The sequence below is a fragment of the Pleurodeles waltl genome, chromosome 3_1 (genome assembly GCF_031143425.1).
Source record: "Pleurodeles waltl isolate 20211129_DDA chromosome 3_1, aPleWal1.hap1.20221129, whole genome shotgun sequence".
In the NCBI taxonomy this organism is placed as follows: Eukaryota; Metazoa; Chordata; class Amphibia; order Caudata; family Salamandridae; genus Pleurodeles; species Pleurodeles waltl.
Window position 1 is genome coordinate 392,374,250 of NC_090440.1, and position 17,455 is coordinate 392,391,704.

General features: G+C 41.3%; 1 protein-coding gene across 1 annotated transcript in view; it reads left to right on the forward strand.

Moving 5' to 3' along the window:
• STARD5 (StAR related lipid transfer domain containing 5) overlaps positions 1-17,455 on the forward strand; it is a 74,232-nt gene that overhangs the window by 24,699 nt on the left and 32,078 nt on the right. The window contains exons 2-3 of the mRNA XM_069222583.1: positions 11,186-11,235; positions 14,205-14,337. Of these exons, the coding sequence (XP_069078684.1) occupies positions 11,186-11,235; positions 14,205-14,337 (183 nt within the window). The remainder of the gene's footprint in view (positions 1-11,185; positions 11,236-14,204; positions 14,338-17,455) is intronic.

Below are 17,455 nucleotides of genomic sequence, written 5' to 3' on the forward strand. Positions count from 1 at the left end.
CCCCCATATTAATGAGGAAACTACCCATTGAGATTGTACTAGCACACATGTAGCGTTGGCATGACATGTGTCACAGATGTTCCCATGTTTCTTAGTACTCATTGCCCTTCACAAATAAAAGCACTTGCAGCTTAACCCAAATCAGGGGTTGCTCCCCTCCACCACCATGTAACAACCCCTAGCCTCAATACGTCATTACTTTATAATACAAAACCATCTAAATCACACCATTGCAATAACCTTTTCCCCTCAAAGAGCAGTGGGTTCATCCATAAATCACCCTGCAACATGAATGGATAAATAAAGAGTCTCTCCTACCCCTTAACTTATCTCATAATTCACAATTCCTGCTAAACATTAAGGGCCTCATTATGACCCTGGCGGGCGGCGGAGGCCGCCCGCCAGGATGCCGCCCTCCAAAATACTGCGCCGCGGTCAAAAGACCGCGGCGGGTATTACAAGTTTTCCCCTGGGCTGGTGGGCGGTTGCTGAAAAACCGCCCGCCAGCCCAGGGGAAAACGACCTTCCCACGAGGATGCCGGCTCGTAATCGAGCCGGCGGAGTGGGAAGGTGCGACGGGTGCAGTGGCACGCGTCGCGTATTTCAGTGTCTGCAAGGCAGACACTGAAATACTTTGCGGGGCCCTCTTACGGGGGCCCCTGCCGTGCCCATGCCATTGGCATGGGCACGGCAGGGGCCCCCAGGGGCCCCGTGACCCCCCCTACCGCCATCCTGTTCATGGCGGCTTTCCCGCCATGAACAGGATGGCGGTAGGGGGGGTCGGAATCCTCATGGATGCGGAGCGCGCTCCGCACCCATGGAGGATTCACACGAGCAGCGGAAAGTCAGCAGGAGACCGCTGACTTTCCGCTTCTGACCGCGGCTGAACCGCCGCGGTCAGAATGCTCGTTGGAGCACCGCCAGCCTGTTGGCGGTGCTCCCGTGGTCGGTGGCCCTGGCGGCCACCGGCCGCCAGGGTCAGAATGACCCTCTAAATCTCCAAGCCCCCTGCTGTAGCATCCTATCACCAACCTGGTGCACTTAGTGTAATAAGTCTCAGGTCTTAAATAGAACACGGCTTCCAATCAGTGACAGTATTTGGGACCACACCATTTTCTGAGTGGCATTGCAAGTATTTGAACTCTACACATTGGGGTACCACTGTCCAGTCCTCAGTGTATGTGCTGAATATGGTAACATTGGCTAATCCCTGATTGGCATATTTAACTTTCCAGTAAGGCTATGGTATATGGTGCAGGTAAGTACACCAGTGGCTTGGAAATCTAAATTTCACCTGTGAATTGCGGCAGCTATTATGTCATCTTTTAGGTTTACAAGGAAATACCTGGATTCAGGCTTACCTGTGTAGCCCTACCGCTGAGGCTTTTAAACCTGTAGGCAGACCTGTCCAAATAATCCTTTTTTAACTAAGGAACCCTACTTTTCAATATTAAATAAGCCACCTGTATGTAGGTCCTGTAGGCAACAAGGCAGATTTGCTTAGTATTTTAAATGAGAACCCGTAGGAATTTTATGTTGACATGTTACTTCAGTGATTAACTTTCAAAAGCTATTTTCATTGCAAAGGGTGTAGCCCATCCCATGAGAAAAACTAAAGGTCAAATAAAAAAATATTTGATTGGGATAAGCTACAGAAATGAGTGAGCCACCGCTTTTAATATTTATTAAAATCACCAACTCAATGGTGAAGGTTGATTTTTGTCAAATATTTAGGAAAAGTAACTTTTTTAATTTTGTCCCCCTAAAACTATAGTTGGCTAATTAGCATTCGCCTGCCAGTATCTGGCCCCTGTCAGTGCTTTCCCTTAATGAAGTGTAAAAACTGCCTTCTGAGCAGAAATAAAGGCTTAGACCTTTCGGAAGGAAGTTTCTTGTGTGAGGTGTGTGCCTGCTCTCAAGGGAAGCTGGGGAGGGTTCAGGAACTGCATTAACTTGAAAGGGATTTAGCTGAGCCACACCAATTCATAGTTCAGTGAAAATGGAGACCTGGTGAAGTAAAGCCTTTGTTCCCTGGACCATATATAGCCTGCTTAGCACCAACTCAGTAAGTGGAGGAGCTGGTCCATGCACCAGTTTGGTGTGGTTGAGGAAGAGAGGACTGCTCATTTCCCTAGAAACATCCCTAGCTAGCACACCATCCACCTCCAGGATGAGACGTGTCCCACCACATTGAAATTTACTAAGAGCAATGCAGTAAGACAAATATTACATGCTGAAAAAGGGGGAAGGTTTACCCTTTAGAGCCTTCTTCCTCATTGGTTATGGAGTGCCCAGTTCAGGAGGCATCCACCACCTCCCCATCCACTGGCTGAGTGGCTACAGGGACACAAGGGGCTGTAAGAGGCCCTTTTCCTAGAATACCCATCTGTCTGATAGCATCTGAACCTGGACTGCATTCTGCTTGTTTCCAGTACTGAAGTTAGTCCGGGGCTCATTGAGCTGTCCCTAAGGTCCTGTGCATCCTAAACGAGAACAAGAAGAACAGCTCCTGCAAGGCTGCAAAGTTTAGATTTAGAATTTTTTTAGACTTTAGTGATCAATGGAGCTTCAGCAGGACTTGCAGAAAAGGTGTCCTGTTTCGAGAGGAATTCATCAGAGGCATCTTCAAGGCTTGTCCTGATATTTGATTTTAAGCTCCATAAAGTCCAGATTTTGAATGACAAAGGTGCGAAAAGTATCTGACACATGAGAGGACTACAGCAGATGTGAAATTTGAATTTTTCCTCTTAAGCTTTTCCCACCAAAACCAATGATTTCAGCAGGACTTTGTCCAACGGCAATCCAGCTCCAAAAGGACTTCACCAGGTATAGCCTAAAAGCTTGCCCTGCTAGAGGATTTCAACTTCCATTTCAGAGAGTCAGGGGGTAAAATCGTTTCCCTGGATGATCCTCGAGACGTATCCAATGCTTGCTCTCTCGTAGCTGACTTGCAAGTTCGCGTAGATTCTGGTCAGCTATAAGCAGTGCCTTTTGATTGTACTTTACTTTGTCTTGGTGTTTTTTGTTGTAAAACGTTTAAAAAAAATCCTATGTCCAGTTACCCTTATTGGATTTTAATAATGTTTGTGCCCTTTCTCTAAATAACATTTTCTATATTTTTAGAAATTGATTGCAATATTTTTAATGTGTTGTATTTTGACTTTTTCATCGTTTTGGCACAGCTGAATACTTTACACGCTTTTCTGTAAATTATGCATGTCTGCTGTGTGCCATAGCTACCAGGAGCTGAAACCAGGTTTGTATTTTGGATCTAACAAGTTTTATAACTTTATGTAGGAGAAGGATTCACATCCTCCCAAACTAATTACCCATTTTCTTGAATTTTTTTTAATTTCTGAAAGAAAAAAGATAAAACCAAAAGAACAGTAAGTATATTTATACATCGAGTAAGTCCTGTGCAGTAAGGTGTATAACTCTTTACTGCAGAGGTAACTGTCACCGTGGTATACATTTAGAGGTGTATGACAATCACATATTTATATTGTTATCCGAGATACATCTTATGTCTTTTACATTCAGTATAATGCTAATGTCATTAGCAATTCTATATAATGTTCTCTTTTCATGTACATAGTCATATACAGTACTTTCATTTACATCATCAAATACAGTTGTTTCGTTAATGACCATTCTTCCATACCCTTACACCACAATTTATAATTGTGCCACCATCTTCCTTGCAATAGGACTTTTGCCATTATGAGGCCTAGTGACACCATTCAATATTTTCTATGCTTTTATTGGGATATGGGTGTAGTCCAAGAATACAGTGCACTGGAGTCAGTCCATTCATATTCCCCACCACATTCTGAAAAACATTTTAACTATACGACATGTTCATGTCATATGATGTAGGCTAGCCAGTTCATCTCAGCATCGTGGACCCTTGTCATTGTGAGTAAGGTATATCTTAGGAATTATTGCAAGGGTTGAATAGGTATGATGTATATATTTAAATTGTGTATTGTGTAAGACAAAACCTAGTGTTGCTTATCATCATTTTAGGGCATTCAAGTAGTTTCATTCTATTTCTGATATTCAGTTTCATAATCTCTTTCACATTTATATTTAATAGGTACCTCAGTTTGGGTGGTATTAAAGCACCACTGCTCTATAGGGCATAGGTAAGGATTTGGCACCCATGACCAGTAATAATGTGTCTATATTTATTTCAGATTTTGGTGGTATACTGTAAATTATTTCCATGTGGCATGCACAAGCCTGAAAAGTCTTCGAAATAATAGAATATGCTAAATGGATATTTTTCACCCCTGAGCGAAAGAGCCTGCCCTGTATATAGGAAATCAGTACAGCTAGCTGGGATATATTCGGATGAGATATTAGTATTTAAGATCTATATCAGCTTAGGACATAACAGTCTACTCTCTTTACTGGGTATCCAGCATTCAACTGTGGATGTACCACAAGTGATATGCAAGGGAATAACTCACCATGTCTGGCACACCCACACTAATCTTTCATAGGGCAGTTTCATTGTGTTTAGTTTGTATCTAGGACAAATTCCCATGCATTCCAGGGTAGTGATCAAGCTATTCAAATCTTGAAATAAGTTCCAAGTGAGGAGTACCGAATGGGCTCCATACTCAGAGTAGGTTCAGCATATTTTGAGCTGACACAGCAAGAATCCTTAAGTAGATAGATTATCATCTGCACAGATGTACACAGTATGAATGATGTCACCAGTTCGTATTTCATATTGTTTTGGCTGTATCTTCAACACACTAACCAGGGGTTCTAATGCGAGACCAAATAGAATTGGCAACTTGGGGCAAACCTGTTGTGTCCCACAGGGAAAGCCTTTTGGGTGCCATAGTTCTTTGGCAATCTTTCAGATATTTTCTTCCCAGTTTTCAATTAGGCCTATTGGGTGGACCATACTAATTTAATCTATCACAAATTACAGGGACAGAGTCCAGGTTCTCGAGGAAATGGGACATGGGACTCAGTATCTTTGTGTCAACTGTAATTTTCGACAGAGGCCTTTATGATTTAAAGTCTCACAGATGTTTTCAGGTGGAGGATCCATACTAATTAGTGATTCTCTTATTGAGTCTGGTAGATGGCCTTTCTCAAGGGCTTCATTGCCTTTAATTTATCAATGAGTAGCCCTGGACATGTGGTATAAAATTTAGCTGGTATGCTGCCTATACTGGGGCCTTCTCCTTTTTCATATGTTTAAGTGAAATAACCAGTCTTCTCTAGTCCAATGGTGATCTAATAACAATTTTTGTTCAGGGATCTGTTTTTACAGGTAGTAACTATTTCCATGATTTAGATATTAGCGGACAAGTTACTCCGTCACAATGGTGACGCATATCCAATCCACCAAAATCTAGACCCAATAAGATATAATAGGATTTAGATTTCAGCGAACGGGATATCTGTCACCGTTGTGATAGAGTAACTCGTCCACCAAAATCTAAACCAGGCCTTAAATCACTGACTGTGAACAATGAATTTAGCCATTCTGATCAATAGTTCACAAAGTAGATTGCTTCCATTTCTCTCTTTTCAATACCCAGCCCACCATCTTCTCTGTCTTATCTCCTTCTCTATGTAGGTTTTGTCTCAAGGATGTGCAAGGAAACCTGTTGAGAGAGGATTTCAGTGCTCATGCTTGTCTTTGGGTAACTCACAATGTAGCTCAGGGGAATGAGCTGCCTCATGTTCCATTTACACAGTTCTCCTCAAATCTACAATATCTGCACTACGGTTTTGACTAACTCCACCAATTTCTTTCTGTACACACTCCTATATGATTGCCTTTATTGCTTTCAATTTAATCAGCCTCGTTAGAAACGTGTGGATGGAGCAGTCCCCCATTGTGAGCAGAAGACTTCCACAATCTCTCCAAAATGCAGCATCAACCAGTGATTCAACTCTGAGTCTCCATCTCGGGATTCTTGGTGTGAAACCACACCATTTATATATTTAGCAATGAGGGGAATGATCCGATATTATTCTGCCCAGTTAAGGCAAGTTGTTTAAACCATTAGAAATGGCCTGCCTGACTAGTATTGGATGCTCTTAGGCCTTCTGTGGCAGTTAGCAGCACATTGCATACTTTTATTTATTTAAGGTTTTTGTAATCATTTATCAGTTGAACTAAACTGGGCACAGTACAGTTCTTTAATGGGGAGCTGTACAATGCACTAGCCATTACCATATTGAAGTCTATAGTCCATATCACTGGTGTATCAATCCATTGGGCAATCAGTTCCATCTTAAACAGAAATATTTCTTACCAATCATTAGGAAAGATATCCATAATTAGGACAAGTCTACCCTCTTGGCCCTGGAAGCTGGACAGCTTTTTGAAAGGGACCCAAGAATTCATTTAAAGAGTGACTCCTCTAGAATATGTCGAAAAGGAGGAGTATAACTTGTGCGTTCTTTTTTAACTTGTTTTTCATGAGTAAATGTGTTTCAGCTGTGCCTCCAAAAATGATAATGTTTAAGCTGTAAGCCAAGCCCTAGCTTCTATGTAAATATATGAACTATGCAGGCTCAACCCACCTTCAACCATAGAGCAAAACAACCACCTCAATACACAACCAAACCGGAACACAATTTTTCCGCCACCCGAACCAAAAGCCAAGCAGCAAGGAAATTGCCAGAGGAACAGCATCATCTCCAACATTGCCACATGTGCCGGAAGGTGTCAGCAAACCAGGGTCATTGTTAGTCTCCAGTTTGTGTGTTTGTGTGTATGCATATATGTATGTGTATATGTGTGTGTGTGTGTATGTATATGTATATGTATATATATATATATATATGTATATATACCAAATCTTTGTAAAACCAACACAAAGAAGGGACATTAAAGGGAAAAAATCTATGGGCCTTCTATTGTTTCCAATGCAGGAGCTCGTCAGGTTTTGAAGAGTCATCACTGATTTGCAATCATCCAGAAAATACTCTCTTAGGGGTATTATGAGTCTCATTCACTTTCTCAGCATTTCTTGATCAGCCTGTGCATCTCCAGTTTCTTCAGATGTAACATTCCTACATGCACGACAGAGATAGTGCTTTGATATCAATTGCCTTTAGTGATGATGAAGGAAGGAAGGAAGCTCTTGACCTAATGGAAAAGAAGCTTGTAGTTTGCCCTTAAATGTGCAGGGTGTAGAGGGGTGCTTAAAAATAGCAAGCAATTATTTGTATCATTTAGGGTTGAGAGACGTAAGGTTCTCGGCAATGGATGTAAATGTTGACCACTGCCCTGAATGGGTTTAACTGCTCCGGAATAATCCGTCTCAACAACCGCATAAACTACGACAAACCCACCAGATACCTACATTCAGCTGAACTCCTCCTTGCACACCCCAACCTCACAAGTGTAACACCTAATTCGGCAGTGATGACTTCTCCTTACTCCATTCTAAAGGCCTGGGACGGCCTGCCCCTACACATCAGAGCCTCCTCCACAGGTCTTGAACTCCATAAGCCCTGACCCTGGCTTGATCCATACTGCTCCTGCTTCAGTGCCAGGATACCCTCCCAAGTCAGTTGTGCATTGTACAGAAACCAACGGCATGACATAACAGCTAATAAATCCAAACCACATCCTCTTATCCTCTAAGGATGGCATACAAAGGGTTTTATGGGGGCCTCTTCATCTCCCATACTTCTCAACTCATATGTGCTTGATCAGCTACAGTTTCAGAAGTCTGCACCTTACACCCAGATCCATCTGGCTGCCAGCATGTCGGGTAGAAGTGAGAACTCCTGTCATATTGAGTGCCTACTTGTGCTATTTATTCTGAAACTGAGGTTGTGTTCCTTTTTATTCACCACTCTATATTTTAACTGGTTCCACACTCTTTGAACAGCCCAGTTCCAGTGTAAAAAAATCAATCTTAGTGTAATCTTTTACTTTCATCCAATCTTTGCCTCCTGTGCCTGAATTTGAGAAAACAGGGCCACATAAACGCAGTATAAAAGCACTGCAATGACTCCCTGTGGAAAGCAAAAGATGGCATTGGCCCAAACATGTTGCTATATCAAACAAGCATTGGCAAAGCCGATAGGTCTGGTATTGGCCACCAGCCTTTCAGCAATTTTTGTTTTCTTTTGTCATGGTTTCTGAAAAAACTTTGTTCGTGAAGCTGCTGGGCCCTCATCAATCTAAAAAAAAAAAAAAAAAAAAAAAACTTTGGCTAAAGACAAAAATGTTCATCTCAAAAGAGCACACATTTCCATATTAGTCCCTGGCACTGAAGGGGACTATGGGCCTATTTTAGAAATCGGCAGAGGGGAGTACTGCATCACAAACGTGACGGATATCCTGTCTACAATATTATAATCCCATTCTATCCTTCGGGGATCGTAATATGGCATACTGGATATGCATCACATTTGTGACTAAGTATTCCCTCCACCAAGATCGAAATCAAGCCTCTGTATTGTGTGTTAATGTGCTCCTCATGAAAAGGCAGCAAGCTGTAACTTATAGTGAAGTCAGCCAGCGGCTGAAGTGGGCTGACACATTGCTACTTGGAGCATGCTGGAGTGGGTGGAAAACTCTGAATGACACAACTGCAGACTAATAGATGGTGGTTGGCTAAACCCTTATAAGTAACTAGGTTATACACATAAATGTAATAAAATCAAAAGGTATTGTCTAACACAGACATAAAAAAGACGATCAGTCTGGCATTGGTTGGAATTTATTGCCTTTGAGAAATAAAGCAAGAAAGAAACCAGGGAAGAAAGAAAGGAAAAATAAAGACAAAAAGAGAGAAAGAAGGAAAGATGAGTGAGAGAGAAAAGGAAACCGGAAAGAGAGAAAAAAGTGGAAAACAAGAAAGGGAGACGAGAGAAAGAATGACAGCCAGACAGAGTAGCAAAGATGTAGCATCCTCATGAGCTTATATTCAGAGTTCACATAAGCTGCTAGTTTGGTGTGAAAAAACAACTGTTGGATAAACAAAGACTGCTTCAAAAGGAATTTACTGCAGCATTGGAGGGAGAAAGGAACTGTTAAAGCTGAATTGTGGCATGTACTCTGGAAATGTCCTGGTATCGCATCAGGCTCTACAAACAAAGACAACACTAAAGTAATAATAAAATGCAAACAAAAACAATGACAATGAATGAAACTACCTTGTGTGCGGATGTGCTCTTTGTGAAAGAGCAAAATGCAGTCACTCTGAGTGAAGATAGCCAGTGGCTGAAGTAGGTTGACCATTTGGCCCATGCTGTACAGGGAGTGCAGAATTATTAGGCAAGTTGTATTTTTGAGGATTAATTTTATTATTGAACAACAACCATGTTCTCAATGCACCCAAAAAACTCATTAATATCAAAGCTGAATATTTTTGGAAGTAGTTTTTAGTTTGTTTTTAGTTTTAGCTATGTTAGGGGGATATCTGTGTGTGCAGGTGACTATTACTGTGCATAATTATTAGGCAACTTAACAAAAAACAAATATATACCCATTTCAATTATTTATTATTACCAGTGAAACCAATATAACATCTCAACATTCACAAATATACATTTCTGACATTCAAAAACAAAACAAAAACAAATCAGTGACCAATATAGCCACCTTTCTTTGGAAGGACACTCAAAAGCCTGCCATCCATGGATTCTGTCAGTGTTTTGATCTGTTCACCATCAACATTGCGTGCAGCAGCAACCACAGCCTCCCAGACACTGTTCAGAGAGGTGTACTGTTTTCCCTCCTTGTAAATCTCACATTTGATGATGGACCACAGGTTCTCAATGGGGTTCAGATCAGGTGAACAAGGAGGCCATGTCATTAGATTTCCTTCTTTTATACCCTTTCTTGCCAGCCACGCTGTGAAGTACTTGGACGCGTGTGATGGAGCATTGTCCTGCATGAAAATCATGTTTTTCTTGAAGGATGCAGACTTCTTCCTGTACCACTGCTTGAAGAAGGTGTCTTCCAGGAACTGGCAGTAGGACTGGGAGTTGAGCTTGACTCCATCCTCAACCCGAAAAGGCCCCACAAGCTCATCTTTGATGATACCAGCCCAAACCAGTACTCCACCTCCACCTTGCTGGCGTCTGAGTCGGACTGGAGCTCTCTGCCCTTTACCAATCCAGCCACGGGCCCATCCATCTGGCCCATCAAGACTCACTCTCATTTCATCAGTCCATATTACCTTAGAAAAATCAGTCTTGAGATATTTCTTGGCCCAGTCTTGACGTTTCAGCTTGTGTGTCTTGTTCAGTGGTGGTCGTCTTTCAGCCTTTCTTACCTTGGCCATGTCTCTGAGTATTGCACACCTTGTGCTTTTGGGCACTCCAGTGATGTTGCAGCTCTGAAATATGGCCAAACTGGTGGCAAGTGGCATCGTGGCAGCTGCACGCTTGACTTTTCTCAGTTCATGGGCAGTTATTTTGCGCCTTGGTTTTTCCACACGCTTCTTGCGACCCTGTTGACTATTTTGAATGAAACGCTTGATTGTTCGATGATCACGCTTCAGAAGCTTTGCAATTTTAAGAGTGCTGCATCCCTCTGCAAGATATCTCACTGTTTTTGATTTTTCTGAGCCTGTCAAGTCCTTCTTTTGACCCATTTTGCCAAAGGAAAGGAAGTTGCCTAATAATTATGCACACCTGATATAGGGTGTTGATGTCATTAGACCACACCCCTTCTCATTACAGAGATGCACATCACCTAATATGCTTAATTGGTAGTAGGCTTTCGAGCCTATACAGCTTGGAGTAAGACAACATGCATAAAGAGGATGATGTGGTCAAAATACTCATTTGCCTAATAATTCTGCACTCCTTGTATGCTGTAGTGGGTGGAAGCAACATGTGACTGTCACAAAACAGACCTGTGGGTGAAGAAAGGTGGCAGAGTGTCTTTAAGTATATCAGACATATATTAGCCAAATCAAAAGTTCTTGGCTAATGCCAGACCTAAAAACTCACATTTACTGACTGACCAACTTTGATTGACTCAATTGTTTGATTCCTTGTTATGATATGTGTCCTGAAGTGGCTGCAAGGTTACCCTCTACTTTAAAGAAACAAATAGTAGTAGTAGAATTTTATTGCAAGGAAGCAGATGATATCTGTTGAGTTCGAATGAAAATGAATGTATTTAAAAATGTATCTCTTTATCAGCCTGTTTTTTTTTTTATTTTATTTTTTTTCCTAGGATGATGTTTCAATTTGTTGGAGGCCTTCAAGCGAGTTTTCAGGAAATATGTAAGTATACTATTTTCTAATATAGGGTGGTCAAATTAATGTATAATAGTACGTACTGGTTTCCTATATGCAGATTTGTTGCAAGATACACCTGCATTGTGAGGACTTACTAGTAAGGTCACAGGCACTCCTTGATGTTGTCTCACAGTGATTGTTCACCGTTATATTTACTCTTCGAAAGCAGGGCCAGATGTATCTAAAGATTTTGCATTCGCAAACAGTGCAAATCAGTAAATTTCACAGTTTGTGAATGAAAAGTAGCTTTCCACAATGTATGAAAGGCATTGCTGTCCCATTTTAGGGAGTCACAATTTTTTCTGATTCCCTAAAATTGCAAGTCAAAATAAGAAATCGCAAATAGGTAATTCCTATTTGCGATTTCCTATGCACGTGTAACAAGCATTTCGTAAATGTGAACCTGGTATTTAGGAAATGCTGTTACCATCAACTATAAGTTGATGGTAACCATCTGCAATTTTTAAAAATGCATAAAAAAATGCATTTTTTAAAGTGCTATGTGGTGTACACATGCCCCTAGGACATGTGTGCGCTTTAGATGTGCACAATTCTTTTTTTTTTTTGGGGGGGGGGGTGCATCAAAAGAGGGCGTTAGGCCCTCGGCACCCTTGGTTTTGCATTAACTAATTTGCTATTTCCTGTTAGGAAATAGCAAATTAGGAAATGCAAAACCATTCGCAGCTATGGGCCTTCAGGCACATAGGAGCAAATGGAGTCGCAATCTCTAATAGCGATTCCCTAATAGTGATTGTGATTCTGTAGGAATAGCTTTTTTTTTTTTTTAGGTCGCATTTTGCATTCCCTAAATAGCAATTTCTTAAAATTCGGTATTTAGGGAATGCAAAATTTGATTTCGATACATCTGGCCCTTTGGTCTTACTCTTTTTCTTTCAGGAGGAGAGGATACTCCACATGTTTGAGGAAAAAATTTGCATTTCTTGGTTGGAAGCACACCTTGAGCGTAGTTCTCAGCCACTTCTAATCACTCAGGCTGCGTTCCAGCCCAATGTAATTTTGCTCTCTGTGCTGCTCCAAACAGGGCCCAACCTTAAAGAAATTTCTCTTGATTGTCCCACAGTAGGAATACCTAGGTCTGAAATGTTAGTCCAATTCCCCTTTGAAAGGGAAAAGCTACCCAGACTAGTCTGGCCTTGTAGGGCCTCTTCAGTTAGGTGCAGTTTGAGTTACAATGAGCAGAGTGCCCACATCTGGGCACACACTTTCCACTTAGGATGTCTCAGAAAAAAAAACGTTGTGCATGGAATTTTTGAATTAGTCTCAACCACTGAGAATCACATGCTCCAAAAAACTGCTCCAAAAGGAACACTTGAGCCTGAATTGCCAGCCCATGGCACCTCAGAAGAGGAGCAAAAGCAATCCCAGAAATGTTAGTCCCATCAGTGAGATTCATACTGAGTGCTATGAGCGTGAGACCACATATAGACAACTCGCATAGTTGAAAATATATATGCCTAATATTACACGTACAGTACCTGAATGTGGTGTTATTGATGTAGCCTGCAGAAATTTAGTATCCACCTCAGCTCTGCAACCACTCTGTGTCAGGCAATTTTAAACATTATTTTTTTAGCAAAATTTTCAACTAGAGTTCAAGTATTTCTTTCAATTACATAAAATGTTAATTAAATTACTTATTTTGCCAATACTACTATGACTTTTGGATATACCAAAGAGTTTAAGCTTTTGTTAAGGTGTTAATCCTAACACACTCAATTTGCATTTTCTTGTCCAAAACTGAAAGTATTTTTAGGTCTCAGCTACTGTCAGTGTTAGCTGTCTGTTGGAGACCTATAGTTTCCAATATATTACATATACTTGCAGTAGGCTTCGGGTCAGACTCTTGCTAATGATTGAACGGTTTGGTTGCCTTTCTTGTGTATGATCCTTTGTCGCTGGTTTTCTTCCCTATTTTGTATTTGTCACACTCGGGAGCATTTTGGTCTCGCAGTGTTTTGATTGAATGATTAATTCTTCCATTGCTGTTAGACGTTGATTTACAGTACATTGGGGGGGGAGGATATTTTCTTTTCTTCTCTACGCTTGCTCTTCTCTCTTTAATCTCCCTTTCCCAGCTCGAACCGTGTCCTCTTGCCCACAGCCCCCTTTCTTATATTTCGTCACTAACTATACCAGGATAGCCACCTATGCATGTGCAGTCACGTGCTGCAGCATCTAAAAATCGGGGCATGCCCTCGACGGTCACCTTTGGATTTGTGGATTTGTTAAAATATTGCAAAATGCATTCACATATGGTTGCCATGGATGTACGCGTCTGAGAAGGCATTTTGTAAAGCATTCTAATCTTTTAACAAATCCATGCCAAAATGGCTGCCACAAACATACATGCATTCGTGGCTGTCTATGATTTATATTAAAAAAAAAAAAAAAAAAAAAAAAAGCAGTGGTAAAGCCTATTTTGATTGCGGAGAAATAGTTATCAATGCTTGCTTCAACTGCCATACGTTTAAAGTGAGATCTACACCGACACTGCTGCAGCTGTAACAAATTGATTATTCTAATAGAGATCGAAGTCAGAAATTAGGACCTCTCTCGGGGGTCAGATATAATGTCCGTGCCATGGGTAGTGCAAACTATGATGTCATTTTGTGCAGATATAATGCTCAAAGTAAACTACTGATGACACATTAAATGGATGATAATTTTCAGAAGGGATATATGTGCGTAGTGTTGTTTGAGGATTGTCTTTTAAAGACAGTGTGGCAATTTGTTCTGCAGAAGTAGTTTTCTTAATAGGCGTTGTCTTTTATTCCTATCCTCTGCAAGGACACTGAATGTGACCCCTTCATCGTTGGTGTAAAGAGAAGTTTTTCCAGCCACAAGAGTACTAGACATATCCTTTCACTCTTAGCTTTCCACACCTTCCTTCGTATTTTGAAAATAAAATTGTTACACAAAAACTTCATCCACAGATATAAAGGAGAAGGAATTGTACATGCAAGCCCTGATCATGTCTGGCAGTGTTTAAATCCAGAACCTGGTGGATTAAGAACCAAATGGGATAAAAATGTCCAGCATTTCGACGTCATTGAAGCAGTTGCTGAAGTAAGAACTTAAAATTGTATTTTATAGTAAAACAAGCATGTTTATGATACTGCATGTTGTTTAACAATCAATGGAATAGTAAATCATGGTTTAACTTATTAACTGTAAACGTACCTTGTGGTCTAATACGTTCTGCATTTGCTGGTACCTGAACTTGCATTGTAGTATTTCTCGCTATGGTAATCTTCTGGAATTGGTGCAAAAGTAATCATTCCTTGGGGCTTATAATTCAGTTGGTTCCTTTCTGAGACGTTTATGCCACAAAGTCCTATGTCATTTTCCCTTAGTTATTACGTAGTTATTACTTTGTTATTATTATGTATGTATATAGCATCTCCATGTTGCCTACCTATCCAAAAGAGAGCGAAGCGATGTATATGCTCCATGGCAAGCATAAATTCAACAAGTAATGAGTCAGAAAGCTAGGTTGTGTACAGTTAATGCACTGTGTTGTGTTCTTCAAAGAGGTGAGTTTTCAACTCTTTCCTAGATTGAAGCAGCCTTGGTTCAATCCTGATGCATTGAGATGTCGTTCCAGATCCTAGAAGAATAGATGAAAAAGGTCTTACCTTATTTTCTTTTCCTTTTTTGCGCTTCTTAGTCTGCAGTCTAATTGTGTCCTGGCTCCAGTAGTGCCAGGAACCACCAGAGATGGTGAGTTTGTCTACAAGGTAAACAAGGGTGCCGCCCATAATAGCTTTGAAAATTATTCCGCTGGTTTTGAAGATGGTGCGGGCCGGCAAGGGGAGCCATTGGAGCTCTGTCAGGATGGGAGTGATGTGATCATATTTCTTCAGGCCCTGGATGAGATGTGCTGTTGCATCTAGAGCAGCGGTTCCCAACCTTTTGACTTCTGTGGACCCCCCACTTCATCATTACTGGAGCCAGGGGACCCCCACTGAATCTTTCTTGGAATCCGGGGACCACCCACTGAGTCATTACTGAAAGCTGGGGACCTAATCTACTAACATTTAATTATTTAAGCTGTTGCGGACCCCCTGAAGAGGCTTCGCGGACCCCCAGAGGTCCCGGACCACAGGTTGGGAACCACTGATCTAGAGTGCTCCTAAGAAGTGCCAGTACAGAGTCTGGTAGGCCATGGTGAATGGTACTACCACCATCCACTTGCAAGTATAGAACTTCTTGAACAGCATCTGACGGTAATGGTTTGACTTTCTTTAGAGCCGGTACCAGCTTGGAATATTTTCTTGGAAAATAACAAGAATTCTGACTTGTTTGGGTTGAGGTGTAGGCGCTGCACATTCAGGTCTAAATTATGTTCAAACAGTGTTCCGGGCAGTGGATATCTGAAGCAGTGGAAACTTTCAAGTAGAGTTGTCTATCTATTGTATCGGTAACTCTTGATGCTGTTACCTGTGAGCAGAGCTCTAAGCAGCTCCTTGTAAAGGTTGAAGATGTCAGGAGATACTGTGGAGCCCTGGAGACTCCACAGCTGATAGGGATCTTTTGGGATGTGAAGGTGTCTATGTGAACAAACTGGTTTCACTTGAAAAGGTAGGAAGAGAACCAGTGAAGGACATTGCCAGTGAATCTTATTTGAGGCTCCAGGACGCATATGACGGTGGGATTGTCCAATTGCAGCTGAGAAGTTCAGCAATATCAGGAGGCATGAGTTATCTTCATCTGTGGTTAAGAGGGCATTGTCTACAATGTGTAATGCAGCGGGCTCCATGCTACATTGTAATCTGAAGGCAGATTGGTAGTTGTGCAGGAGATGGTTCGCATTGATGTGATCTTGGAGTTGGACATAGAATTATTTTTCAACGATTTTAATGGTAGGTGAGTGATGAACCAGCAGTTGGCATGGTCATCAAAGTTAGAGTAGCTTTCTTTTGGCGTAAGGGGGACATTGACTATGGCAAGTAGGGATAACAATGCATTCCCAGAAAGAGCTCTGATGAAGTACGATGGTAACGCATCATCTTCATGAGAAGTGTCTTTTGCGAGAGTTAAGTATGGCAGGGAGATTTGGGAGAAATACAGCTTTGAATTTTGACCATTGTGGGATTCTACTGGAACAGATGGATATAAGAATTGAAGCAGGCTTGATGTGATGTCATTGAGATGCTGATGGATCATCTGTATATTTTCACTAAAGAAAAGGTTGTTGACATTCCACTTTTGTGAGGAGTGAGAAATGCAAAGGTTTGATGTAGTGTTTGTCATGAACAGTGTTCTGAGTCTGTTGGTGGCTTCATTGATGGTGTTGGCATAATACTTTGTTTTAGCTGATTTGATGAGCTGTCTGCTTGTTGCACAGAGGGACTTCAGTATCAAGATGTTCTCAGGTGTACTTTTTTTAAAATTTTGTTTCCTGCCTGTGGATGGATTGTTTATTGTCAGCAAGGTCTGTAGTTTATCAGAGTACTGAAGGCTTTAGTTTGCACTTGCGTATTGCATTTTAGCAGTGGATTTTCACTTCCAAAAATTTATTGAAGCTGTTTCGAAGGGTGTTGGCATTGGGCTGTTGAGTTAATTGGGTGAGAGATTAGTTAAAGCATTAGGTTGTCAAAGGAGAATTCTCTTTTTGTGTTGACCTTGGTTTATTTTTCGAACACTGTGCAGGGAGATAGGAATAGCAAAATGATTGGTCCAAAATACTGGTTTAGGTGGTTCACATTGACTTGTTGATGATGTTGAGAAGACTCTGGGTGAAGAATGTGGCCCTTGCAGGGTGTTGGTTGTGTGACATACTGTGCCATGTTTAGTATATTGATGAAGGTGGAGAGGGTGTCTCTTTTTTTTTTTTTGTGGGAATCTGCTGTATGGGTGGTTGACTTGACATAATAGGGTGGTGTGGGTGTGTTGAATGGAGGAGATGATGAGGGGACCCGAGGATTCATCAATTAAGTACTTGTTCTGCCTGGGAGGCCTTTAAATGAGATGGAAGGTGGCGGTCTAGGTTACAGAGAGTAGGAAATGGCATGTCAGTAGCTGCATGGAGTTGAGTGTTGCTTGCCTAGGGTTCAAGACCAGGAAGACTTGCAAAAGACAGTGAGGCTTTCTCTCTTCTTATGTGCATGGTTAAAACGATAGATGCTCTAGCCTGTGGTAAGAGGGAGAAGGGTATCTATGATATACTGAGGTGTTGTGGTGA